The sequence below is a fragment of the Podarcis liolepis genome (genome assembly GCF_965112155.1).
Source record: "Podarcis liolepis genome assembly, chromosome: 14".
In the NCBI taxonomy this organism is placed as follows: Eukaryota; Metazoa; Chordata; class Lepidosauria; order Squamata; family Lacertidae; genus Podarcis; species Podarcis liolepis.
Genome location: NC_139569.1, coordinates 4,180,936 through 4,208,663, shown reverse-complemented (window position 1 = coordinate 4,208,663; position 27,728 = coordinate 4,180,936). Strand labels below are relative to the sequence as shown.

The 27,728-nt window shown below is 48.6% G+C and overlaps 2 protein-coding genes across 5 annotated transcripts in view; one reads left to right on the top strand and one right to left on the bottom strand.

Annotated features, from left to right (window-relative positions):
- Positions 1–27,728, bottom strand: part of CARD11 (caspase recruitment domain family member 11) — a 335,243-nt gene that overhangs the window by 106,176 nt on the left and 201,339 nt on the right. The gene's annotated exons all lie outside the window — the stretch shown is intronic.
- Positions 545–21,408, top strand: BRAT1 (BRCA1 associated ATM activator 1). Of its 3 annotated transcripts, none has more exons than XM_083474713.1 (14): positions 545–657; positions 1,295–1,485; positions 3,119–3,273; positions 4,137–4,284; positions 5,721–6,093; positions 7,671–7,790; positions 10,024–10,115; positions 10,689–10,795; positions 11,236–11,422; positions 13,314–13,393; positions 13,716–13,818; positions 15,636–15,734; positions 17,999–18,180; positions 19,724–21,408. In XM_083474713.1, the coding sequence occupies exons 1-14, from the start codon at positions 566–568 to the stop codon at positions 20,435–20,437; spliced, it is 2,643 nt and encodes an 880-aa protein (XP_083330839.1). In that variant the 5' UTR covers positions 545–565; the 3' UTR covers positions 20,438–21,408. The 3 variants fall into 3 exon arrangements, with proteins under 3 accessions (XP_083330839.1, XP_083330840.1, XP_083330841.1); XM_083474714.1 differs by lacking the exon at positions 545–657 and adding an exon at positions 664–965; XM_083474715.1 differs by lacking the exon at positions 545–657 and adding an exon at positions 664–1,038.

The window sequence follows — 27,728 nt, the reverse complement described above, 5'->3', positions numbered from 1 at the left end:
TTGTTTTTTATCTTATATTTTGGAAATGTACACCCAGGTTTTTTCCCTTTAATTTTTTGGGGGGCGCCAAGAGAGTGGGACCCTAAGCTATAGCTTGTTTAGCTTATATGTCAGTGATGGCCAAACTTGGCCCTCCAGCTGTTTTTGGGACTACAGTTCCCATCATCCCTGACCACTGGTCCTGTTAGCTAGGGATGATGGGAGTTGTAGTCCCCAAAAAGCTGGAGAGTCAAGTTTGGCCATCACTGTTATACGTAAATGTAACACTCACAGACATCTGTCTACCATAACTTGCTTCCCTCCAGATGTTTTGGACTACGACTCCCATCAGCCCCAGCAAGCTACCACAGGCCTTGTGGGCATAGTCGCAGGAAGACGTAGTCCAAAACGTCTGGAGGTTGGAGTAATTCTCTCTTTATAAACCTCTCTGACCCGATTCCGGCAGATCCCTCTGGTGCAACCCATGCCCTGCAGTCCCGCCTTGGAAAAAGGCTCTCCTTGCTCTCCACAGATGCTTTGGCTAGCGCGCCTGGAGAAACTCATGCCAAGTACTGGCAAGGCAGGAATGTGGGAGGCTTCGATTGCGCTACTGAGCATGCTCACTGCCGGAGATGAACTGAGCATGCCCAGTAGCGTTTGGAAGAGAAACGGGGGCAGGTAAGGTGTTTGCGATAGCAGCGCGCGGGGATTTCATTGCAACCCGATCCAAGCCACGTTTGCTCGGAGAGCAAGTCCCGTTTGGTTCAGCGGGGTTCCTCTCCAGGATCGCGGCGTTTGCATGCTTGCTTGGTGAACTCTCCAGAGATTCCTGTGGCTTATTCCCAATTAAAGCAGAAGTGCTAGGCGCACAAACTGTTGGGGAGGCTAGTTCTGTGGAAGTCGGTGGCACTTACTTCTGAGTAAACACTGATCGCGCCGGCCTAGCTGTGCGTGCGGAGAGCTGCATTCCTAGGGGACCCCGAGAGGTGCACTTACTGTACTTGATAATAAACTCAAGCTGAACTCGTTGCTGCCGCCGCCTTACTTCTGAGTAAGCAGGTACAGCACTGAGCTGCAATGCTTGGATCACGGAGCAGGAAAGAAGGGGCTTAATGGAACCTGTGAGTCCCACCCCTGATGCTCCCCAGTTTTAGTCAAGTTCCCCTCCGTAGCCCTCAAAACAGTAGCTTTGGGTCCGATCCTAAGTGAGAGTGGGTGAAACTTGAGTACAGTTGGGACATTAGATTTAAATGCAAGATCCCATGTTCCGGTTTAGTTTCCTCTTCAAAAACAACATGTTTTTCCTGCGTTGTAGGTTCAGCCTTGTTCTTACACTCTTTCATGAGGAAAAAAACAAAACGGAAAAACCGAGACTCGCCATGGATAGAAAGTGCTCTCAACTTCTGCCTTCAGTATGTACGATTCTGGCAGATCCAAGGCACCCCCTTTCGGACGACACTTGTTTGGAAAAGTTGCTGGATTGGTTTAAGATGCTGATCAGCACTGGTAAGTTCCATGGTTAGATGTTTGTTTTGTAAGGCTTCTCTAAAGCGTCACACACGTGTGGAGAGGAATCCACCTCTTGAAAAAAACTAAACAAGGGGCCTTGAGACCATGTGGCCCTCCATATCCCATCAGCTTGGAAGGTGGTGGACTGTCCTGCCTTAGAAGTTTTTTAACAGAGGATGGGTGACCATCTACTATTAATTATCTGTGCTCTGGCTGATGGAGGCTGAAGGCCAAGAACATCTGGAGGTCCACAGGGTCTCTATCTGGGGCTTGTGATTTTGGCGTTAAGTGGTATAGAAATAGTTTAGTTATTGCATTTGTATCCTACCTTTCTAAGGAACTCAAGGTGGCATACATGGTTTTCTCTCCCCTCCCCCCTTCATTTAAGCTCCACAACAACCCTGTGAGGAAGGTTAGGCTGAGAGGCAGGTCATCCGGTGAAATTCATGGCTGAGTGGGGGTTTGAACCCTGGTCTCGCAGGTCCTAATTCAACACTTACAAATATCTAACCTAGAAAAGAGATCATAAAGAGGTGATAGCCGGATTATTTATACTCCGCCAATCTGGCTGGGTTTCCCCAGCCACTCTGGGCTGCTTCCAACAGAATATTAAAAACAATACAGTGTCAGACATTAAAAACTTCCCTAAACAGGGCTGCCTTCACATGTCTTTTAAAAGTAAAATAGTTGTTTATTGCCTTGATAGGAGGGCATTCCACAGGGCAGGCGCCACTACCGAGAAGGCCCTTTGCCTGGTTCCCAGTAACCTCACTTCTCGCAGGGAGGGAACTGCCAGAAGGCCCTCAGCGCTGGACCTCAGTGTCCGGGCTGAATGGTGGTGGTGGAGACGCTCCTTCAGGTATACTGGACCGAGGCCGTTTAGGGCTTTAAAGGTCAGCACCAACACTTGCTCAGAAACGTACTGGGAGCCAATGTAAGTCTCTCAGGACCGGTGTTATGTGGTCCCGGCGACCGCTCCCAGCCACCAGTCTAGCTGCCGCATTCTGGATTAATTGCAGTTTCCGAGTCACCTTCAAAGGTAGCCCCACATAGAGCGCATTGCAGTAGTCCAAGCGGGAGATAACCAGAGCATGCACCACTCTGGCGAGACAGAAAGTGAAACCAGTGTTTCCCTGCCTGGTGCAATCTGCCCACCTGCCCACGATGTTGTTGGACTCCAACTCCCATCAGTTTCCAACCAGCATGGTCAACTGTCAGGGATGATAGGGGTTATTGTATAAAATGTAGTGAGGGAGCCAGTTTGGGGAAGCCTGTTGTAGTTGATGGATCAAATTTGCAGCTCCAGAGAACTCAAAGCAGCTGGTTCAAATAGCAAGAAAGGAGATTTCGCTTTAAATGTTAGGAAGCACTTCCCGAGGGTATACGGTGTGGAAGGCTGGGGGCATGCAAAATTTCTTAATAGGTTGAGACTGTGATTCCAGGTAGGGCTGAGGAAATCCCCAGCCTTAAAATACGGAGAGGCGGTGCAGAGAAGACTAAGCAAGGCAGCTTCCTATTGCATCACTAGGCCTTAATTCTGAGTAGACCGCAGAGACTTTGCACCACATAAGTTTTGTCTTCTGACTAAACATCTAGTCATTCCCTGCTGGCCCCTCTTTCCCCCTCCCAGGATCCAGCCTGCTGCTGTTAGAGGAAAACCCGTGTTTGAAGGAGCTGGTCCTGGCTGTGCTCAGACAAGAGGAGCCAAATCCCACCATCCTTTCCTTCGTCCTGAGGCTCACTGGGATATTTGCTGCCTCTGAAAGTAGTTTCCAACACCTGCAGGTCAGTGAAATCTTTAGCACCAGCTTGGCTGCAGGAGTTGCTGGAAGGAGGCGTACAAGGCGCCACCTAGCCGTCTTAGGAAGTCCAGATTTATGTGGGCTTACTCCTTTTCTTCCCCTGAAGATACCCCACAAGGCAGTGGGAGGTTTGGACCTGAGTTTTCCTTCCCCTGGATGGGCTCCCTTCCCAGGTGGACGAGCCCCATCTTCCCCTGACTTCCTTCTACAGTACCTGCAGAAATTGAAATTGAAATACTTTATTGTCACTTGTACAACTTGTATACAGTGAGATTTCACGAGCACCCCCCACTCAGCTCTCTTAGTCTTAATTCCCCACATTTACTGACGCACACCCACCAAACCCAAAAGTCAGTTGCCCTGTTGTTATCTTTTCATTCAGCAGCCTAACAGCCCACGGATAGAAGCTGTTCTTTACCCTGTTGGTGCGACTAATCATGCTTCTATATCTTCTGCCTGAGAGCAGGAGATCAAGAAAGTGCCGGCCAGGGTGTGAATCATCCCTGATAATTTTCCTCAACGTTCTTCTTCTATTTCATCCAGCGGATCCACGGGACAGCCCATAATATCTTGTGCTGTATTCACCACTGCCTTCTTGACCGTTGGACCCGCTCTTGGTCTTGCCGGCTCCATCCACCAGAGCCTGTCTTTGCATGCAGGGGAAGCCCCTAACTCGCTGAGGGTTTCGGACCCATCGGTCCACCCCTTAAACTATAACCACCTACAAAGCACAAAAGAGCAGCGCTAGGTTGCATGTGTTTCAGGATTTCCCCCCACGCAGAAATGGGCGTTAGTCATAGGTCAGTGACCGTGAGAATCCCCCGCTTTCTCCTGTTCTCGCTTCAGCAGGGAGAAGTCGTCTTTGGTGCCTTTGGAGAAGCGGGGCCTCTGAGCAGTGCATTGTGGGAAGACATGTCCATCCGGAGCGGCTGGGTGCAGGGTGTGTACAGCATGCTGCAGCACTACAGCGCCTTCCAGTTCTTGTGCAACTCTGGTAAGTGCCAAAATTTATACAGCATACCTGGGCCTGCCTCTGAGGCACGAGAGGCGTCTGTGTCTGGCCATTGCTCCATCCGACTTAGTATTCTCTACACTGCCTAACAGCATCTGTCCAGGGTTTTGGAAGAAGGCTCTCTCTGTCTTACTGGAGAGGTGATCTGCTGCTGAATCGTGGCCGCCCCCCTGAAGGAAGGCAGTGGGACCTCCTAAAACTGAAAACCCATGGCTCACCTGTCCTTTGAATCCTGTTGAGAACATCTTAGCTCCCAAACCTGCAGGGTTGGGGAGCCAGATGTTGTAGGACTACATCTCCCATCATCCGTGACAGTTGCTCACACTCACTGGGGCTGCTGGGAGTTGTAGTCCAACCACATCTGGAGGGCCACAGGCTTTCTCCCACTCCGTCTCCCCCTGCTGCCTGGGCTCCCCTTCCTCTGTTGTTTCTCCTCTGTTGGTTTGTAAGCTCCTAGGGGCAAGGCCTTGTCTTTTGTGAAGCATCATGTGCCCCGATGGCTCTGACATGTAAATCATCACCCTCATAATTCCAGAGCAGATGCCTGGCTTGTAACAATGAGAAAGAGATGGACCTTTGTCTTGGGCCTCGTGCTGCAGCACTCTGATCTCCCCAGCCTTCCCTGGGCCACTTGTTTTCTGGGTCGGCCTGCTTTTGTAATGTCTGCTGCCCCTTATGGCTAGTAGGGTCATTTGTTGGGTTATGGAGCTCACTAGCGATTGGAGAAGCGCTGCTGAACAGATGGAAGCTGCCCTTTTTCGCTTTCTCCCTTTCCGATGTTTGTGCTGTGAGTCCTGTTGCTTACGTAGCCAAAACAGCACCACCCACGTGCACAAGGGAAGCATCACCCAGATGAAAATGCTGGATGGGAGCCAGTGTGGTGTAGTGGTTAAGAGCGGTGGACTCGTAATCTGGTGAACCGGGTTCGCGTCTCCGCTCCTCCACATGCGGCTGCTGAGTGACCTTGGGCCAGTCACGCTTTTCTGAAGTCTCTCAGCCCCACTCACCTCACAGAGTATTTGTTGTGGGGGAGGAAGGGAAAGGAGAATGTTAGCCGCTTTGAGACTCCTTTGGGTAGTGATAAAGCGGGATATCAAATCCAAACTCTTATAGTATTCTCCTTCTTCTCTTTTTTTGTTTTGTTTATCACATTGATATCCCACCTTTTCCCTCAAGGAGCTCAAGGTGGCGTACATGGTTATCTTCTTCCCTGTTTCATCCTTACAACAACCTTGTGAGGTAGGCGGGGCTGAGAGTGACTCACCCAAAGTCACCCAGTGAGTTTCATGGCTGCGTGTGGGATTTGAACCCTCCCCTCTGGTCCTAGCCCAGTGCTCAAGCCACTTCTCATCATGGACAGGGGCACCTTATTACAAAATTATTCTGCACCCTTCCCTCTCTGTCTCCCTCAACACCAGGTTCCCTAGATGTGATTTTCGCTCTCCAAGGAGACCCGAGCCTGTTTGTTGCGTCAGGAGCCAACCGCCTTCTTGCTCGCGTGCTCATCTTCTCCGTTCAGTCCGAACCGTCCCGCCTCCTCAGCTCGATGGACTGCGATTGGCCGGCGTGCACTCGAATGATAGTTGCTCGCGTCGAAGAGTCCCTCAAATCCCACTCGGCCTCCCGGGCCAAGCATTCCTTGCAGCTGCTGACGACGTTGTTTGAGCACAACCAGGACGCCTGGACTGAACTGCTCTGGTCGCGGATCGCGGGAACGGTGGAGTCCCTCCTGACAGAGGAGCCGCTCCAAGTTGGGCACCAGCTGGTGGATCTGTTCCTCAGCATGGCAAGGTAGGCGCCTGCACAGTGGCTTTCCTTAATGTGAGGGGAGGCGAAGGATGGAGAACTCTGTGGTTCTCCAGAGATTGATGGACTCCAGCTTCCATCAGCCCCCAGCCAGAATGGCCAGTGGTCAGGGAAGATAGGAGTTGTAATCCAGCCATGGCTGGAGAGCCACCAGTTCCCCAACCTTGATCTATATCAAAGAGGTCTTCCAAGGTTAAAACCAATAGTTTGAGCTATGCTTGGAATAGAATTGGGAGCCACTGGGGAAGAGGAAGACCTGTGGTCCAGCAGGTGCATTGTCAAAAGAAGCTCCCGAGTTCAGTCTCCAACATTTCCAGACCACTGACCAGAAACCCCGGGGAGATGCTGCTAATTGGTGGGAACCTATAGTGGAGAACTGAAGTGAAGGCATGAGGCAGGAGTTGGTAATGCAGGTGAGCTGTGCATAAGCAAGCTGCCAGCTAGCTCTGCCAAGGCTCTTTTTATTAGCACAATATGCAAAACCAGTCAGATACATTTTGGACTGTGCCCTTTACACGTCTTCCAATCACACGATCGGGGGGGGGGGTACAAAGTTATTTTGGCACCTGTTTCCACCGTGTCATTTCCCCCTTGAACAATGTATAACAAAGGAGACAAAGGTCACAGACAGGGCACAGCAGACCACTAAGAGAGCAAAGGTTAGATAGGGGGTATGAGGTTCAGACAGCTGTGGCTTGTCTGCGGGTGGAAGTGTGCTCCACACCTGACGGTCATTCCTTCAGAGAACCTTTCCCATCCCTTTGGGACAACCTTCTGGGACCAACAAGCTAGTGGTGGGCGGGGCCAGAGCAAAAGTGGGCGGGGCAGCAGATGTCAATTTTGCCTTTATAGAGTAGGCCAGTTTCTGGACACACTCACAGACGGCTCTCTATCCTGCATCCAAGCAAGCAAGAGGCATCATCAGAGGTCAGGGACACATCCCACCCAGCCAGGCAAAAGTGCTCTGGAGCGAGGAAGTTATGAAGTAGGGTGGCTTGGGGAGAGGCCTTCATTTGCCACAACTCCACCTGCCCCACCCGCCCCCAGGAAGGTCACTCATCTAGGAGAAAGAAAACTCAGATTTTAAATCTCCACTACCTTGTGGGATATCTTTAGCAGACGAAAAGCCTGAGGAGTAAACCCTACACAAATCAGGAGCGGAGTCTCTAAGACTGTTGGATGGCGCCTTGTACTCCTTCCTGCAACTCCTGCGGCCAAGCTGGTGCCAAACATCTTGCCCTGCTTTCCCTTGGACCACATCAGTGAGGCTTGGCCAGGGGGACGGGTCTTGTCGCCTGGGCAGCCCAGGACCTCCAGACACACTGCCCAAGATTGTGCCTAGAGAGGTCACTTCATTGCTGCTAACACAGCAAAAACAGCACGGGAGGCAAAAGTTATGAGTTCCAGGTTTCTGCAGCCACAGCAGGCGCTGCGATTCTCCAGCGGTTTGATTTCACCCCCAGAGGCACACGCCATGGTCTCTTGAGACAGACTGCTGGCAACAACAAATACATATCTGAAGGTTATGCACGTGCACTAATGCATCTTCCTCCCTCCTGTAGGTCTCCTGCGTTCAGCTGCCCCGAATGCAGCCTCTGGAAGCTGGTGGCACTTGCTCTGAAGACCTTGAGCCCCACTCAGTCGGGCCCTCTGGCCTTGGGACTCCTGAAACTGGAAGCCTGGTAGGGATTTGTTCCCTTCAATGTTAAAGCCCAAACCATTAAGTATTTTGTTCGACCTTGTTTTCCTTTAACAGATAAAATAATAATAATAATAATTTATTATTTAAACCCTGCCCATCTGGCTGGATTTCCCCAGCCACTCTGGGCGGCTCCCAACAGACGATTAAAAACATGATAAAACATCAATCATTAAAAACTTCCCTAAACAGGGCTGCCTTCACATGTCTTCAAAAAGTCAGATAGTTGTTTATTTCCTTGACATCTGACAAGAGGGTGTTCCACAGGGCGGACGCCACCACCGAGAAGGCCCTCTGCCTGGTTCCCTGTAACCTCACTTCTCACAGTGACAGAACCGCCAGAAGGCCCTTGGAGCTGGACCTCAGTGTCCCGGCTGAATGATGGGGTGGAGATGCTCCTTCAGGTCTTCTGGGCCGAGGCCATTTAGGGCTTTCAAGGTCAGCACCAGCACTTTGAATTGTGCTTGGAAACGTACTGGGAGCCAGTGTAGGTCTTTCAGGACTGGTGTTATGTTTTATTATCACGTTTTTTGTATTGCATTAGATTGTTATAAGATGTACCGGTACATTTTTTTTGTTTCTTCAGCTTGTAAACCGCCTTGAGTATTGTAAGATAGAAAGATGGCATACAAATTAAAAATGATGGTCTCAGCGGCCACTCCCAGTCCCCAGAATCCCTCCTCAAGCCAGGCTTTTCTATGAAGCCATGCTTAACCTCCTAGCTTTCACCCGCAGCTGCAACAAAGTCTAAGGCCGCCGAGACCATATAACACCGGTCTTGAAAGACCTACATTGGCTCCCAGTACGTTTCCAAGCACAATTCAAAGTGTTGGTGCTGACCTTTAAAGCCCTAAACGGCCTCGGTCCAGTATACCTGAAGGAGAGTCTCCGCCTCCATCGTTCAGCCCTGGACACTGAGGTCCAGCACTGAGGGCCTTCTGGTGATTCCCTCATTGCGAGAAGCAAAGCTACAGGGAACCAGGCAGAGGGCCTTCTCGGTAGTGGCGCCCGCCCTGTGGAACGCCCTTCCAGCAGATGTCAAAGCGATAAACAACTACCTGACATTCAGAAGACATCTTAAGGCAGCCCTGTTCAGGGAAGTTTTTAACGTGTGATATTTTACTGTATTTTGGGTTTTTATGGAAGCCGCCCAGAGTGGCTGGGGAGGCCCAGCCAGATGGGCGGGGTATAAATAATAAATTATTATTATTATTATTATTTATTTATTTATTTATTTATTATAAGGCTGCAGCCCTGTGTACCATTCACGGAGGAGTAAGACCCATTGAAAGCAATGGAACTTACTTCTGACTAAAAAGGCATAGGACTGTGCCCCAAGCACAGGGGAGAGCTGCACATTCCTTGCTGTTCTTGCCTCTCCTGCTCTCCCACCCTCTCCCCCCTCACAAATTGCAGCTGCAAGCAGGGCTGATACCCAAAACACCTGGCTGGGGAAGGCGGGACTATTGCGTTGGTGCATGCATTTGCATTAATTTATGGAATAAAGCTTTGAGGGGAAGTGCGTGGAACAGATCTCGGTGTTTCAGTTTCTGGGAATGGAGCTGAGAGATGACCTAACCTGGGGAGAAAACAGCAAAGACCTGATGAAGATTGCACAGGAGAGATTATATTTTCTAAGAATCATCCGGAAAAATAATCTCTCAAAGGACCTGTTGATGGCATTTTACCATTGTACTTTTGAGAGTGTATTAACTTATGGTCTGTGTGTGTGGTTTGGGAGCTTCACGGTTGGGGAAAAAGCAATTCTGTCCAGGGTTGTAAAGACTGCAGAGAGAATAATTGGGTGCACTCTTCCCACCTTGGATCAAATCTATGCTTCCAGGTGTCATAAGAAAGCTGCAGAGATAGTGTAGGATAGTGCGCACCCCGGAAATGATCTCTTTCAGCTTCTGCCTTCTGGAAGAAGGTACAGGGTTATAAAGACTAGGACTATGCGATTTTGGTTTTAAACGCAGTGTAAGGTAGTCTCTGTGGGAGTATGTTGTATTTAATTATGAGTTTTTAGGGGGCTAACCAGGCAGGGATAGCAGGCTTGTGGGTTTTTGAATGTCTGGCGTAGATTTTTTCAATTTCGTTGTTCTGTATGGGACAATGACAATAAAGATGACCGTATCGTAACCTACATTAACACCACAGAGATGCTGCCTTGCTGTGGATGCAAGAGAGACCTAACCTGCTCCCTCTCCTCCTTCAAGTCCACAGGCAATCCAGGTGCAAGGTCTGGGCCTTTTGCTGCAGCCAATGGGCTGTGTCTTGAGAGGCGCTTCTCCATCCTTAGAATTCCCAGGTGCGTTGCTGAGTTAGGATGCGGCCTCAGAGCTCAGTGCTACCAGCCACAGTGGCTCGGCTCTGCCTCCGCGGTAGGAGGCAGCAATTGCTTCCGAATACCAATTGCCGGACGCCACAGGAGGGGAGAGGGGTCTTGTGTTTGGGGCCTGCTTTGGGGCTTCCCTTGGGGGCATCTGCATGGCCACTGTGGGTACAGAATTAGGGGGGCTCTTCCTAGTTTCTTATGTGCACATATTGAATTAAGCGGGATGGGTGGGTTAAGGGAGCAAAGTACAGTTAACAGGCCCTGAAATACTTCGCCTGGGCCCAGATCCAAAGAACAACAGGCCTTGCTGGAATGTCCCAGGTGGATTCTGCCCCCTTCTGTTTGGGAGTGCACTGGACAAAAATTAACCTCTGCCGTTCTGGTACCCTAACTGCTTTACACTACAACTCCCATCAGCCCCAGCCAGGCTGCTCTAGCTGGAGCTGTTAGGAGTTGTAGTCCAGAATATCTGGTGCTTTTACTAGCCATTTCAGAGAAGCCTTTTGCTCTGTTGGTGTCCTCCGGCTTCCCTTTCTCCACTTCCAGGTTTGCTGCCTGAATCTGCCTCTCTGGAGTCTCTTCTGTCCTCCAGGGCCTCGTGTGTCAGTTTCCTGTGCCAGACTCTGGCTCATCTGGAGGAAGTCCAGTATGTGGTAAGATCTAGATAAGCAAAGACCCAACCTCCTTTGCCTCCTCCTTCTCCCTGAGCTTTTTATAGGGAAAAGGTCATTAGAAGAACTTTTAAGAACCGGTGCCTGTACTCACTTATTTTCCTCTTTCCTCCTCTTCTCTCTTTCCTTTTGTGCTGCATCTTTTACATTATAAGCCGAGTGGGCAGGGACTCTCTTATTATTAATATTTGTAAGCCAAGCTGGGAGCCTTTCCTGCCGAAGAGTGGAGGAAAAATCAGCTCTCCAGGCTTTAAATGTACCATCCTTGTGCAGTATTGAGCTGAAACTCTTGAGATGCTGAACTCTGGCTTCCTTACCAAATTTTGCCCTTGTGCAGTGGGGCTGCAGCATACTCAGAAGCCTGTGTATTTGACACCTCTAGCAAATTGGCTGAGATTGCATTTATCCCTTTTCTTCACCAGGCCTCTCTGGCAGTGGAGTTTCCCCACAAGCCTTTGCTCCAGTCCGTGGTGACTGTGCTGCAGTTCTGCGTTGGCCTCGCCATTCCGGTCTCCCCTCTGGCAGCTAAGATCGGCAACTTCCTGGTCGGCTGCTTCCGAGTTCAGCGGGCGGCCCTGGGCCTCCTGGGAGCTCTGTCTCGCTGGGCAAGTAAGTACAGGAAATTTATTACGGTCAGAGACCAGCTTAAGAAACGCAAATGGAACTTCAATCCCAATAGCAAAACAAACATTTAAATCAACACACAACAATGGGTTTTAAGTTTAAAAGTGCAATAGGCATATAAACACATAAAAAGCTTTAAAATAGACTACCTTAGAGAAATGACCCAAAGTCGCCCGTGGATCCAGGTTTGGGAATTTTCTTAACAAACTAGATTGAATCGGGGGATGGTCTGCGCCTACAAATCTGTGTGCAGAATCTGGCGACAATCCGGGTCGTCTGGTGGTCTTTGCCTAACAGGAGAAGATTGAATTTTTGCTTTACCGGGAGGTCAGCAAGCCTCACCAGCAGGGGGTCGTTGGTTTCTCCCCCTCCCTTGCTATCTCAGTGTTCCATGTCGATTCCAGGGTGACCACGGCCCTGCGAGAAACCTCCTGGGAGGCAAGGGAAGAACGAGGGCTCCTTTGATGGTCCTTTCCAGCTTCTCACAGGATTGTAGCATTGGAAGGGTCCCCATTGGTTATCTAGTCCAACCCCCTGCAATGCAGGAATTTCAACAAAAGCCTTCCTGACAGATGGCCATCCTACCTCTGCTTAAAAACCTTCAAGGAAGGAAGGAGCAGTCAAATACAACATTCCTTGTTTTCCTAGAGTGGACATGCAGGGGGATGTATGGTCCAGCCAGTCAGAACTTCCTGTTTCCTCCTGGACTGGGGCATACTTCCTCTGGCATGTGACAAGAGGTGGGTGTGACCTTACCTGTGCAGGTAACAAAAGCACAAGGCACACAGCCCTCCTCCCTCCTTCTCCATCTTCCTTTTGTCATCTGAACTTCAGTGACTGCCAGTCTGCAGTCACTGGGATTAACCCCCCATATGGGGTAGATCCACATGTATATATCTTTGTAACTAAGTCTGCCTTCTGGGATCCAACCGTGAAAAGAATATGAGTAAACTACTTTTATATACGTAATACAAGATTGTGGCGTGTTTATTCTTTTAAGAGGGAAATAAGGGATCTTACCAGGAATCTATATTGAGAAGCTTACACAAGCCTGCAACCAGCTACCTGCTGTGCGTTCAAAGGGGAAGGTTAAAACTCTGCTCAGTTATAGAACTTGTTAGCCCAAGTTAGGAAGGATATTAATAAACAATATATCCTCTCCTGCCTCTCTGAACATTCCCGCACCCACCACCTCCAGAGAGAGTCTTTTCTACTGTCAAATGGCTTTTACTGTCAGAAAAGTTCTTCCTAATATTTAGTTGAATCTCCTTTTCTTGTAACAAGCTGGCTCCATCCTCCGTGTGGCAGCCCCTGAGACGTTTGAAGCTCGTAACACAAACACAACAGGTTGCAAAATTAGTTGCATTTTTAATGGTGGGGGCAATTCTAGGACCTCCTCCCTGTTTGAACCACCGTTCCCTTTAAAATAGACACGCATATTCATATTTGTAACTGCCGCAGTGAGTTCCAGAGTTCCGTTTGGTTCTTGATTATATATTTTTTCCTTAGTGTTGTACAGTGGACACTCGGGTTGCGACCGTGATCCGTGCAGGATGCATGTTCGCAACCCACAGCACTCGCAACTCACAGCAGCGCATCTGCACACGCATCTGCACACGCATGGGTTGCAATTCGGTGCATCTGCGCATGTGCAAAGCATGATTTAGCGCTTCTGCGCATGTGCGAAACCCGGAAGTAACCCGTTCCGGTTACCTGAAACAACGCAACCTGAAACAACGCAACCTGAAGAGTCTGTAACCCGAGGTATGACTGTACACCGCCCTGGGATCTTTGGTTAAAGGGCAGTATATAAATTGCAAAGTAAATAAATAAGTAAATAAAATAACTTCCAACTGTCCTTCTCTGTGTGTTTTAGCTTCAGTTTCTGACGAAGTCATGGAACAAATCTTTGACATCCTCCTTGTGTACCTGAAGAGTCCAGATAGCAGCCCCGCTGTAAGTATGGATTCTTGAGTCGGAAGCAGGAGCTCAAGGTGGGAAACGTTTTTCTCTCCTTCCTTGGTTAATCCCCACGGCAATCCTGTGAGGGAGGCTAGATAGAGAGGCAGCGACTGGGCCCCCCAAGGCCAGTCAGGCAGCTTCATGACGGCTGAGATGGGGATTTGAGCCCTGGGCTCGCAGGTAGCAGCCAGACCCTCCAACCACATTGGTTCTTGGTTGCAAAAGGAGTGATTTGGGGATGGCCAGAGTAAAAGTACCAGGATGTTGGTCATCCTGGGGGGTTTCTTTCACGGCATCCCCCTTTTCTCTCTTTCAGGTTTTGAAGAAGGCATTCCAAGCAACGCTGAAGTGGCTTCCAAGCACCTCGGAAGCATCTGACTCTGCCGGTGACTTCCAGCGGCACAAACAGTTTATCAGAGGTAAATTTGCAAGCCTGTTTCTGGCCTAAGGAGCATCACAGCCAGTGTACTGGACATCCGGTGAATCTGAGTGATGGAAGATCGAGGACAGAGAAAAGAAATTACAGTGTACCTCGGTTTGCGAACTTAATCTGTTCCGGAAGTCCGTTCTTAAACCAAAACCGTTCACAAACCGAGGCGCGCTTTCCCTAATGAGGCTTCCCACCGCCGGTGCCCTTCCTCCGTTCGGATTCTGTTCTTAGACTGAGGTAAAGTTCGCAAACTGGGACACTACTTCCGGTTTTGCGGAGTTCGTAAACCGAATCATTCGTAAACAGGGCTGTTCTTAAACCGAGGTACCACTGTACTTCTTTGTCCAGCACGAAGTTAAAGTACTCACCCCACCCCCACAGGAAGCAGCGATGGTCACCAACCCAGGTAGCTATAATAATAATAATAATAATAATAATAATTAATAATAATTTATTATTAATACCCCGCCCATCTGGCTGGGCTTCCCCAGCCACTCTGGGCGGCTTTCAACAAAATATTAAAATACAGTAATGGTTAGACATTAAAAGCTTCCCTAAACAGGGCTGCCTTCAGATGTCTTCTAAAAGTCAGATAGTTTTTGTTCTCTTTGACATCTGATGATAGAGCGTTCCACAGGGCGGGCACCATTACCGAGAAGGCCCTCTGCCTGGTTCCCTGTAACCTCACATCTCGCAGTGAGGGAATCGCCAGAAGGCCCTCAGCACTGGACCTCAGTGTCCGGGTAGAATGATGGGGGTGGAGACGCTCCTTCAGATATACTGGACCGAGAAGAGTAGACAAATTATTGAAGGGAGAGATGGCTCTGGGCTGCCTCCACAGTCAAAGGCAGCGTGGCTTCTGAATCCCAGTTGGCGGAAATCGCAGGCGGGGAAAGGGCTTTTGCACTCAGATCCTGCTTTCGGGTTTCCCACACGTGTCTGGTTGACCACCAAGAGAACACTATGCAGGACTAGATGGGCCATGGGCCTGATCCTGCAGGGCTCTTATTAGATTCTTATTTATGGCAGGGGTGGGGAATCTCAAACCCAGAGCATGAACCTGCTGTAAAAAAAGCCACACCATTTCTCTTCATTTGTGATCTTCCTTCAAAGAGTTCAGTGTGGCCTGGGGACTTTCACTTGCTTTTGCCCCCGGATGCAGATGGGGTTGTAACTTACAGTGCCGTCCTACTCAGAAGTGACCCCCAGGTAACAGAAGTCACTGGGTTAAAGCTGACCGAAAGTCCAGAGGTAGCATTATAATCAATTTACAATGGGGTGGGAGGTATATAGGCTACGAAGGAGTTGCTCACAAATTTATTGACAGCTGCACAAGTTATGATAGCTAGGAAGTGGAAGGGGCAAGCAGAATATAAAATGGAAGAACGGTATAAAGAGGTGTGGGGTATAGCTATTAATGATAAATTGACATGTGCCATTAAGGTAAGATGTGGAATATGCAGGAGAAATGATTTTGAGGAGATATGGAGGGTGTTTGTAGAATTTGTACTGTTAAAACGGAAAGGGGGTCAAACCATCGCAAGAGGTGTTGAAATTTGGGGAGGTTGGGTAGTTACATTGGAATGGTCTAGGTGGCGGGGAGCACATTTTTATTCTTATTTATTTATGATTATAACTTTGTCAAAATAAAATTAAAAACTAAAAAGGGGGGAAAAGAAGTGACCCCCATTAAGTTCAATGGGACTTTACTCACAATGTGTAAAACTTGGCAGACTCGATGTTGTTTTATAAGCAGCAACAGTTCTGTCTGTGACGCTGTCTCTGTCTCCCACCCCCTTGGAGCAGACTTGCTGCCCGTCTTGCAAAAGCGCATGCACAGCCCCAGCTGGGAAGTGCGCGACTCGGCCCTGGAGCATCTCACGCAAGCGATGAAGCGCCTGAGAGGTAAGTGCAGGGGAGGCAGAAACTGTAGGCAGGGAGCACAGCTGTGTGACGAAGGAGCGGTCCGCCTTAGAAGCACAGAATGAGTGGCAGGGACCCTGAGCATCCTCTGGTCCAGCCCCCTGCAACGCAGAAGTCTTAGCTAAAACACCCGTTCCAGACGGCCATCCAGTCTCTCTTTAGAAATCTCCAAGGAAGGAGAGTCCACAACCGTCAATGGGCTTGATGAGCTAAAACAGGAGACAGGGCCGTCTTTACCCAGGGGTGCAAGGGGTGCGGGGCACCCAGGCACTGAATTCTGGTGGGCGCCCACCGCTCGCCACTGAAGCCACTAAGCTCTTAACTACCTGCCTGTTACGAAATAATAAATAATTTTGACCGAGCTAGAAAAACAAAACACATATATACCTAGGTATTACCGAAATGTATGCCTACTGTTTCACTAAAGGACTTACAACTTTGTGCGCTCATTTACCAAATATGCGCCGTGCCAGCAGTGGCGCTTGTCAGACTCAACGACAGCGCTTGTCATGCTCAACGGTGCCATGCACACGAAATTGACTAAATTTGGGGGCACTGGGCAGATCTTCGCACCCTGGCAGCGCATATGCTAAAGGCGGCCCTGGCAGGAGAGGAGGACTGCTGGCCCAACCCGGTCTGGCAGGCCTTTCCTTGTGACTCGCTGGGACATTTTGGGCTAGCCCTGCTCATCTGCTCTACACTTAGTGTCATGTGTGGTGGCCAGGCTAGGTGGGCATGATGGGAGTTTTAGTCCAAAACAGCTGGAAGGCTTGATTAATCCCTGCATTCACTGCAGTTTTAGAACGGTGGGGTGTATTCTCCCCTAAAAGCTCTGGGAAGATTGTTTTCATGGCTCCCTGTATTATAAAAAATATTTCAGGAGCCATGCTGCTATCTGCTAAGATAAGGCTTTCGGTTTTATGTGTTTTGTGTGTGTTGCTATGGAAAGGGTGTTTTAGTGGACCTGTGTTTTTACCGTATTTTGCGCCCCATAGGACGCTCCGGCCCATAGGACGCACCTAGTTTTTTGGGGGGGAAATAAAGAAAAAAAATTATTCCCCCCCCCCCAGGTGCGGGGCTGGAAGAACCAGGTCAGGGAACAGTGGGAATGCACGCTCTGCCTCCCCGCTGTCCCCCGAGCTTGTGGGGCTGGCGATGGGAAGAAGTGCGCTGATCCCAGGACTGCAGGCAGCTCTGCGCTGCCATCCGGAGTGGGGCGGGACTTCGCGCCCGGCTCCCGGTGGCTGCGCAGAGCTGCGCTGAGCTGGGGACTGCAGGCAGCTCTGCGCAACCCTCGGAGCCGGTCTCCCGAGGGTTGCGCAGAGCTTCCTGAAGCCTGGAGAGCGAGAGGGGTAGGTGCGCACCGACCCCTCTCGCTCTCCAGGCTTCAGCGAAAGCCTGCATTCGCCCCATAGGACGCACAACACATTTCCCCTTCATTTTTGGAGGGGAAAAAGTGCGTCCTATAGGGCGAAAAATACGGTAATTTCTTTTAACCAGTATGTCACCCAGACAACTTCACTTATTGGGTGAATTATAAACGGAGTCAGTAAATAAAATGCATGCATTGATTAGGGGTGGAGAAGGAGGGAGAGTGGGGACGTGGGGGGCTCTCACACTTCATGAGGTTCTGGTTGGGGCCTTTTTCTGCCCATGAGCTCCCGGTTAGCTGACACTTCCTTGCCAGGAATGTCTCAGCAAAAAGAATCCCTGGCTGCACACCTGCCTCCACCCCTGCCTTTGAGCTTTGCAATGACAACATAAGGGGAGTCTGGCTGCTGGACCAGGCAAAAGGCCCATTGAGTCCAGTAACGTGTTCTCGCAGTCGGTCAGCTCGTAAGGTAGGCATGAGTAAAAGAACCCTCTCCCTGTTTGTGATTCTCGGCATCTGGCAATCAGAGGCGTACAAACCATCTACAGCTTTAGTCCCCCGTGATTTTGCCGCTCTGTTTTAAACCCATTCAGGTTGGTGACTTTAAATGCAAGCCAGAAGCAACTGCGACAAAATGTTGCAGCGTGAAGTGCTTCCCTGTTCAGGATTCCAGGCAGCAGTACAACTGATGGAGCAAATTATGACCTCTGTGTGCTGCGGGGGCCAGTCTGGAGACTGTGAGCCTTCCTAGGAAGCCTGTGTGCTCTTGGCAAGATCTGTCCGGGGCCAGGCATTTGCTTTAATGGTAGGGACAGAGGGCTGATGGGATCAGGCACTGTTTATTTCCCCCCTTTTTGTTTTCATCTCTGCACAGGACAGGAGTGGTTCTGGCAAGAGCTTCTCTCTTCGGAAGTGCTGCCGCTGGCAGAGGGCCTCCTGGCCGACCCAGAGAGCTACGTGCGAGCCAGTGCGGTGGAAGCCTTGGGGCAGTTTTCCTTGCTTGCTAGCGCTGACTCGAAGAAGCCCGGCTCAGAGAACAATGGCAGCAACAAAGAGGTACAGTCCTCTTTGCTGAGCACGTTTTTGTCCCTGCCTTTTCACGCGGCAAGGCAGGGGGGCGGCATTCAGACCGGAAGACTACAGCTCTGTTTAGGGGGGGGCGCTTTGGGTGGGTTTCCCCTGAAAGGGCAGCCTAGAAATGCAGTCATATCTTAGAAGTCGAACGGAATCTGTCCAGGAAGTCCATCTGACTTCCAGAACGTTTGAAAACCAAAGTGCAGCTTCTGATTGGCTGCAGGAAGCTCCTGCAGCCAATCGGAAGCCCCGCCGGACATTCAGCCTCTGAAAGAATGTTCAAAAACCGGAACAGTCACTTCCAGGTTTTGATCGTTCGGGAGCCAAAACGTTGGAGAACTAGGCTGTTCAACTTCCAAGGTATGAGTGTACTATGAAGCAATAGATAGGATATTGAAACAAAACTCGGCTGCTAGGAGGTCGGTAGGTGTGCAGCGATCGGAGCTCATCGCACCAATCTTACACCAACTGCAAAGGTTAGTTCTTGAGTTTCTGGGCTTAGTTCAAAGTGCTTTTAGAACCACAGAATCTTAGAGCTGGAAGGGACTCCCGAGGGTCATCTAGACCAATCCCCCTGCAGTGCAGGAATGTCAACTTAAAATATCCCTGCCACGTGTATGAAACCTTGCAGGGTGCAGTACTCCTGTTCAGCGTTCCATGGCCTTCGCCAGAACACTCCATTCTCTCGTCCCTCTGGTTTTCTCTTCACCCCCTTCCCCCCCCCCCAAATCAGCCAACATGAAATGGCCACTCATCACACTCAGTCCTCACTGGGCTGTTTGGGCCCCACCCCACAACTTTAGGGTTCAACATACCCTGCAAATACTTCTTTGTATTTCTGCAGACTTTGTGACGTGGTGATTTTGGCTGTATAAGGAGAATGGATTTGGCTGTAATAATAATAATAATTTTTATTTATACTCCGCCCTCCCCAGCCAAGACCGGGCTCAGGGCGGCTAACAACCGATATAAAAACAAATTGATTGAAATACAACTTAAAAAATAAGATTAAAATACAACATTAAAATATCAAAACATTAAAATGCAGCCTCATTTCAATGGAAACTCAAATCAAAAACTTTTTTGGGGATGAAAACGTCAAATCTTCACCAAGGCTAACTATCCAGACTGGTCCTACATGGACCAGAAAAAAAGCCAGGGAAGTCCCCAAATAGGAGTTCCATCACAGGAGGAGAAAGGGAAAAAGAAAGAGGGGAAGGAAATCAAACTGATTCCAAGCCAAAGGCCAGGCGGAACAACTCTGTCTTACAGGCCCTGCAGAAAGAAATCTGATCCTGCAGGGCCCTGGTCTCATGAGCCAGTGTTGAAAAGGCCCTGGCTCTGGTTGAGGCTAATCTAACTTCTAACTTGTATAAGGAGAATGGGTTTGCTTTGGTAGGGGAAGAATGCGCACCATGTTTCCCTGGTGCCGCAGGAGTTAACATGATGTGGGTTTCTCCCCCCACCTAAGCATAGCTTGCAAACAGTGTTCAGATCCCCCCATCTCTTCTCCTTGTCCTTCAAGGCCAGCGTTGGGGCTCGCTTGCAGGAAATCCTGTCCGCTGACTCCGAAGGCTTCCCCCGCAGAGCTGTGATCCGCGTCTTCATTGACTGGCTACGGGACGGCCACCCGGAAGTCCTGGCTGACCCTGAGCAGTTTGTTTCCAGAGCGATCCAAGCCGTGGACAGAGACTTGGACTGGGAAGTCAAGGTCAGCGGCTTGGAACTGGCCAAGGTTTTTGCTGCCCAAATGTCTGGCCGGCTTGGGCTCTCCGACTGCCCGTACGCCGCTGACTCATCACCTGCCAGCCAGGCTGCCCGTCGCCTCAAATTGCTGGAGGCGTTTTGCCGCGTGAAGTTCTTTGAGTTTCTCTTTGGAGCCCTGTATGACTGCGACAGGCCAGTGGCGCTGAAAGCCTGCGAGATCCTTTTAGCCGTGAAATCCAAGATTTGCAAAGACAGTCGCCTGGAGGAGAGCAGCTTGGAACTGGGCAGCACATCTCAGCAGCGGGAGGAGAAACAGAGGGAAGAATTGATCCTTCCTGTTGGAGAGTCGGCTAAAAGGATTCCCCAGGATCCAGAGCGCCTGATCCTTTTCTTAGAGACGACAGACCTGGAGGGTTTGCAGAGATCTTTAGACAGGAGCAGCGATCACCTGGAAAAGAGCCCCCAGTCGCTCTTGCAGGATATCCTCTCCGCTGCAGGGAATACGGAAGATAATGAAGCAGATTGCTACTGACAGCTTTCCAAAATGGAATTGATCCTTGGGGAGGGCTAGACCCTGCCGACCCTCCCCTGACCCCAGGAACTTAAAAGGCCACTTTGCAAAAAACACAAGTCTTCCTGCTCAACGGGCACCGTCATGTAGAGATTAGTATGAAACCCATCTGGAGGAAGACAGCTCTGATGCAAATCTGAGAAGGGGGGCGGGAATCAAAGCGGAGCTAAAACTCACACATGAAAATCAAGAGATGCCCAAGCCAGGAGTGACTGACGAGATTATGACAAGCGCATCATTGATGATTTGTAGAACATCACCAAAGTCAAGTGAGGAAGTTGTGGCCCTTCAGATGTTGCTGGACTGCAACTCCCATCATCCCATGCATCTTATGGGAGTCGGGGGTCCAGCTTTTGGGGGGGGGGCACTCACTCCTCACCCCTGGTTTTAAATGCAAAACTCAGTCAAACTCTATGCAAAAAGGTGGATCCGCCTTGAAATAAGGAAACTGCGTCGCATTTAAAACCAGCACCACACAATTAATAAAGTCTTTGGGAGCCCATACTGCCGAAAGCTTGCAATTTCTAATGAACAAACTGTTCAGCGCAGATACTGAGAAGTTTCAGGGTGGATCTGCAAACGACATGACTGGATTTTGTACTTGTGCGCAGTGAGAGTTCCTGACGTCTCCTTTCGATGCACACAGTCGTGCGTAAGCAGCGTTTGACTTCCAAGTTCACGTCTAGAGGCACTGCGTGTCCCTTTCAGACTTGAGGCACAATTGCACATGGGCTTCCAAGTCTTCTCTTTGGCCGAGCAGCTTTGTACCTTTATAACTCAGTCCTCCCTTTTGAAAGCATCGCAGGCAGGTTGGTCCAATTGAGTTTGAGGCTCGTTACTTGCTGGCTGTTGCCTTTGCAGAGCAAGGGAACAGATTGGCGAGGAAGGATTTGTTTTATTACCAATTAAAGTTTGTTTTAAAAAAAACAAAAGTTTTTGTCAAGCTCAGACTGGATGGCTTGTCTGTGCGTGTTCCAAACCTTGCTTTCTGCTGCTAAGATAGTAAGTTCTTTCAAGAAGAGTTTTTGGGGAGGGCCAGCTTTGAATGCAGAAGGCCTGCAGGTGTCAATCTTTGGCATTTCCAGGTAGGGCTTGGAGAGACCCTTCTGACAACCTCGGATAGCATCTGTCATTCAGTGTAGACAGCAGTGGGCTGGATCGATAATGGTCCCCCTTGCTATAAGCTTCTTAAATTGCTAAGATGTAGATGCATTCTGAGTTTGGACCATGGGCGTAACCAAGGGGGGCAGGGGGGCAGCTGCCCCACATAAATCAAGTAAATCAATAAAAATACTTAAATTAGCAGGTTCTTGCCACCTAACATGAAGCCTGCCCCCCAACCCCACCCCCAAAATTCCTGGCCTATGCCCATGGTTTGGAGGCCAGCTTACCAAGAGTTTTGGGGGTTTGAATGATGCTAAGCCTGAAACCTTCAACACACTCACTAGGGAGCAGGCCCCATTGCACTCAGTGGGGCTTGCTCCTGAGTAAACCTGTTTATGCTTGCACTGGAAGAGCAGAAGCCACATCTTGATCCTCCAAGGAGCACAAGTCGCCAGCTAGTTTCTTTTGCAGAATCAAACGTGGGGACGGAGGCAATGCTTTTCCAAAGCTCCGCTGGATTTCGGTGAGGGGCGCCTAGGGAAATGCCTCCAGCCGGGTCTGTCATATCTCAATTAGCTTGCAAACACGTGAAGATCCCTTATGCCAGCTTCTCCAACCTGGGAAATACGTTGGGGTGGTGGGAGTTCAAAGCATCTAGAGGACACTAGGATGGAGGAATGTTACCTTACAGCATCCATGCAGCCCAGCATTGCAACCAGCAACAGCTGTCCGAAAGGGTTTCCCCTCTTCAATCCTTTAAGAGCATAAGAGGAGCCTGCAGCTGGATCAGGCCAATGGCCCCTCTAGTCCAGCATCCTGTTCTCACAGTGGCCAACCAGATAATAATAATAATTTATTATTTTAACCTTCCCATCTCGCTGGGCTTCCCCAGCCACTCTGGGTGGCTTCCAACAAAATATTAAAATACCATAATGCATCAAACATTAAAAGCTTCCCTAAACAGGGCTGCCTTCAGATGACTTCTAAAAGACTGGTTGTTCTCTTTGACATCTGGTGGGAGGGCGTTCCACAGGGTGGGTGCCACCACCGAGAAGGCCCTCTGCCTGGTTCCCTGTAACTTGGATTCTCGCAGGGAGGTAACTGCCAGAAGACCCTCTGTGCTGGACCTCAGTGTCCGGGCAGAACGAAGGGGGTGGAGAGGCTCCTTCAGATATACTGGACTGAGGCCGTTTAGGGCTTTAAAGATCAGCACCAACACTTTGAATTGTGCTTGGAAACCCGCAAGCATGACCTGAGCACTAGAGCAACAGTCTCCTCCTGTGGCTTCCAGCACCTGTCTTTCAGAAGCCTTGCTGCCTTCCAGCACAGTCATTGTGGATAGTAGCCACCACGATAGCCCTCTCCACCACAAATTGGTCCAATCCTCTTCTAAAGGTTCTAGTGTTGACTGTGGAATTAACTCTGGGGCCTTCTGCTTGCAAGAACGATGCTCTCTTCACTGGGCTACAGCCCTCCCCAGTTAGACTACAGCCTAGGTCAGGCACCCAAATAAACTCGCTCACAAAATGAGTAAGCTTCTCCAGGGTTTGCGACTGGACATTCCTAGCCCTTGCTAGAGTTCATGGTGACGGAATATGGGCACATCTGCATGCAAGACAGATGCTCTAGCAGTAAGCAGCCTCTTTCCGTAATGCAGGTGGTTGTTTTGGAAAGGGAGTGGGCTGGATTAGATCATTTCCTAACAAGACCTACATTTTGAAAACGCGCCTCCTCAAAATCGCAGCCGAGCAGAAAAGATCAAGCATTTTAACTGTCGGCAAAGAATCCCCTCAACCTCCAGTCTGCGCACTTTGCTGGTGCATTTAATAAGACGCCAGCAGAGAAAAAAACCAGCGGGGGATTTGGGCTCGCACCGCCCTTAGAGGCCGGATCCTGCCCCCGCTCGAGTCTGCGGGGCTTTTGCAGCCCACTTCAACAAGAGCTGGGCTTGGCTCCTCGTTACCAATGCAAATTCTACGTAAAATCACATTAAGAAATCCTGAAGCGCAAAATGGTAACAGTGTCTGCTCACGCTGCCAGGATTCCCCAGGCACGGGAACAGCCACGAGGCATGAATTAATACCCAGAGAGATGAACCCTGCTGCATCGTGCAGTTTAATTCTGAAAGGGCAAAAGCTAAGCCAATAACAAGCAGTCCCAGAGACTGACTGCATCTCTTAAACCGCAGGAAGCAGAGGCAGGAGAATAATAATAATAATAATAATAATAATAATAATAATAATAATAATAATAATAATAGTGCTATGACTATTTATTTGTAGCATTTCTATCCTACCCTTCATTCAAGGCTATCATATGTGGCTATCCCACCCCAATCCTGTTTTATCCCTCACAACAACCCTTTGAGGTAGGTTAGGAGACACTGACTGGTCACGGACTTCCAGTGAGCTTCATGGCTGAGCTTGAAATTGGGTCTCTCTTCTCTGAGTCCATTTATATACTATCATAACCATCCATAAGTTCATTGTGCTAGCCAAAGGCCATGGCAATTTCATAATTACCAAACTGCAACCATAGTAAAAAGATACACAAATATTATAAAACAAACACCAGTGATAAGAAGAGAGGTCAGAAAAACCGTCAGCTAGCTCAAAGCTAGCTCAGCTTCAGATCACAGCTCCAAGTCCCCAGAACAACTTGCATCAATGTTATCCAACCTGTTACAAATCTTTTTTTGTGGGCAGTGCCTATGGAAGACCTTCATGTGTCACTGAGCTATTAGTGACACTCAAGAGAAACTGAACCATTTGCACTGAATTGTACCTACTGCCATGTACAAGCAGAGATTCCAGAAATTGATCTCTTGGATCCCCTGTATAAGGGGCAAATTAACCAAATAATGCACAATGTATTCCGCCTGTAGCTGACCACGAATACAAAACCTGCCATCGTGTCAAGTTGGAGTTTCCACGAGTGAAAGGACCAGGAGACAAAGTAAAGTACAGGTATAAATATGAAGAAGATCTGCGGAAGGGACATGGAAGAGACTTAAGGGCCTCGGACATAAGATTACCAGGTTAATGAACTAGATGGATGGGATAGAAAGGACTGACAAAACCCGGGACCTGGAGGAAGAGACATTGGATGAAGATTGGAAGAAAGTTTTTTAAAAATTTTATTTAGGATTGTTTTGTAAAATTAATGAGTATTAGAAAAATGTTGGAACGAAATTATTTGGCTTTAGCAGAAATGTTAAAAAGAACTATGCAAGAATATGTTATGGTTATGAGAAATTGGTATAAATAAGATTTAAGTTTTAAGTCTTAGGGTTTTTTATAGTAAGATAAGGTTAAAATAGATTAAGGTAATTTAATGACAGAATATTATGAAAAATGGGAAGGATTTGCTGTGATAATTAATAACTAGAATACAAAAAAGGGAGGTGTGAGGAGGTTGATGAAATAAGGTAATGACAGTTAAGGATTTGAGAATATTGGATCTGTTTTTAAATTTTTGTGGTTTACTTTTGTTTTTTGATTTTGATGTGTTATGTGTTATGTGTTTTGGTTTTGCTTTTTGCTTTTGATTTTTATCAATTTGTATTGTTTGATTGCTGTTTGTTTTTCCCTTGATTTTTTTCTTCTTTGTCTTTTTGTTTTTTCTGTAATTTTAAAATGCTTAATAAATATCATTAAAAAAAACCAAAAAAAACCCTGACATCGTATGGGACCTTACGAAAGCAGCCATCCAAGACTGCAGAAGGCATCAATCGAATTCACATCTCAACAAAAGCATTTCTTACAAAGAAAGGCTTGGGTTTAGTCAAAGAATAGGCTCCAAAATACTCGGTTTTCAAAAATGGGTACTGTGGAGAAAAATTAATTGCATGCCCCTTCCAGATTCTATCTACATTTATATCTAATAAGAAGAGCTGGATTCTGCAGTCTGTACAGTAAGCCCACTAAGCAAATGTTCATGTTTGCTTATCTTTATTTAGCTTTTGCTAACAGGGAGGAACAAGCCACACCCCCCGATCACAGGTTATCCTACTGATCACATGTGTACAATGTTTTCTGAGATTCCACCAGGTAAAGGCAGTTTCAGGTTGCTCTTAAGAGGGTAGTAAGAGTCCTGTGGCTGGATTAGGGCAATGGTCACTCTAGTCCAAAATCCTGTTTTCATGGTGGCCAACCGGATGCCCCCCAGGAAACCCACAAGCAAGACCTGTGCCAAAAACCCTCTTCCCACGTCTCTCTCTCTCTCTCTCTCTCTCTCTCTCTCTCTCTCTGTGTGTGTGTATGTGTGTGTGTGTGAGTGTGTGTGTGTGTGTGTGTGAGAGAGAGAGAGAGAGAGAGAGAGAAGACTGTGCATGCAGCTTGGAAATGTCAGCCTGGCAGGAGCTGGGTCAAATTATAGCATAGACACTAGAGCTACCTTCCTCCCAATTAACCTCCATCTCCAGTGCCTGCCCTGTGACAGCGCCAGTGGTATGCCCCCAGCTCTCAGGTTTGGGTTCTGAAATCTCAGGGTCTGGGATGTTCCTGACCTGGCAACTCTAGACTGGTTTCCAGAACTGAGCTTCCCTTTCTGAGGCACCAATGCGTAGATCAACAAACTCCTTTCTCTTCTCCATCCAGTAGGCAACCCTTCCCTCAGACTCTTAATAAGCAGTGTTTAATAAAATTAATGAATCATTTTCTGACCAGGAGAAGAGGAAGACTTGGATCTCCGCAGGCTTTCATTCAGGCAGAGATTATTAACTGGGCAGGAGGAGATGATTCAAAGCAGAGAGACATAGCCACTTAACTGCCTACTTTCAAAGGCCGGAAGGGAGGAAGCGCACTCCCTAAGGGACAGATGCCAAGCCCCCACAACAGCTAACACCCAAACCTAACACTAGAGTCCTGCTGGACCAGACCAAAGGTCCATCTAAGTCCAATATTCTGTTTCCAATAGCAGTCAGTTACAAATTAATTAATACAAAATATAAGCTAAAACCAACAATATTTTTTTAGCATCCTTCTGTCTGAAGCGCCTCCAGGGGTGAAGTCAAACCGCTGTGTTAGCTGTGACAGTGGGATATTTTCTTTCTAATCTTGCAGGAACAAGAGCTTCATTTTCACTGGCTGCCTCACAGTTCCCAAAGTACAGAAATATAATTTATGGCAGTGGTCCTCAACTGTCTTTTTCTCTGCACCACACTTTCAGAATAAAAATTTGCTTGCACCACACCCCATTTTTTTTTATTGATAAGAAAAACACTGGAAAGCAAAAAGAAACGACACCTAACATTGATTGATATTTTTCCATATTCTGCAAATTAAAATATTATTTTGACAGTAAGCTAGACTACATTATACAACACTGAAATGTTTAAGTGTTTCTTGAATACTTCTGCCATACTTGCTATCTTCAAGTGCCAAATCCTTTCAGAGCCACTGGCTTATGAGTATGTGGGACTCTCAACACCGATGCTGCTAAATCAAAATTAATCTGCAGGCAGACCTCTACCTAAAGCAGAGATGGGAAACCTTTTTGACCCAATGGGCCAGATTAGAGCTGTACTCCCCACATACAGTAGGTGCCTTTAGGAAGCTCAGAAGCAAAGCATGATGACCGCAATCCTGCCCTGTCCCCCACTGTAGCTTTCCTTGAGCATCTGGTTTTCAGAGATAGACTGCCTCTGACAATGGAAGTTCTAGCACAAGAGGAAGATGCAATTTGTATAGGGTCCAAGATCCAAAGACCAGGGAACAAACCTTTCTGGTTCTGGCACCCTGGCTGTGGGAGACTCCTTGGCATAGAGGTGAAACTAGCTTTTGGGCCCAGGTCAAAACATTCCTGTTTACTCTGGGCTATGGTTACCAGATTTTATGAATCCGGGGACACTTTTTTTTTAAAGCTGAGTAGCAACAGGGAGTCAGTAGTGGGGATGGTGAGGCAAAAGACCCTGGGCCCAAGCACACATGCATGTTGTATAAAGGTGCAAAGCCCTTCTTTCGCACCCTGTGAAACATAAATGTGCAGGTTTTAAAAAACTGGGCAACGGCGTGCCACCTGTCCATGACTCCCAAGCCTTCCCTGATCTCCTGCTCCCTTCTCCCTTTGTTTTGACAGATTGGGGGAGGCTTGGGAGTCACAGGTGGCTGGCCGTTGCCCAGTTTTTTTAAAAAAAATCTGTTCATTT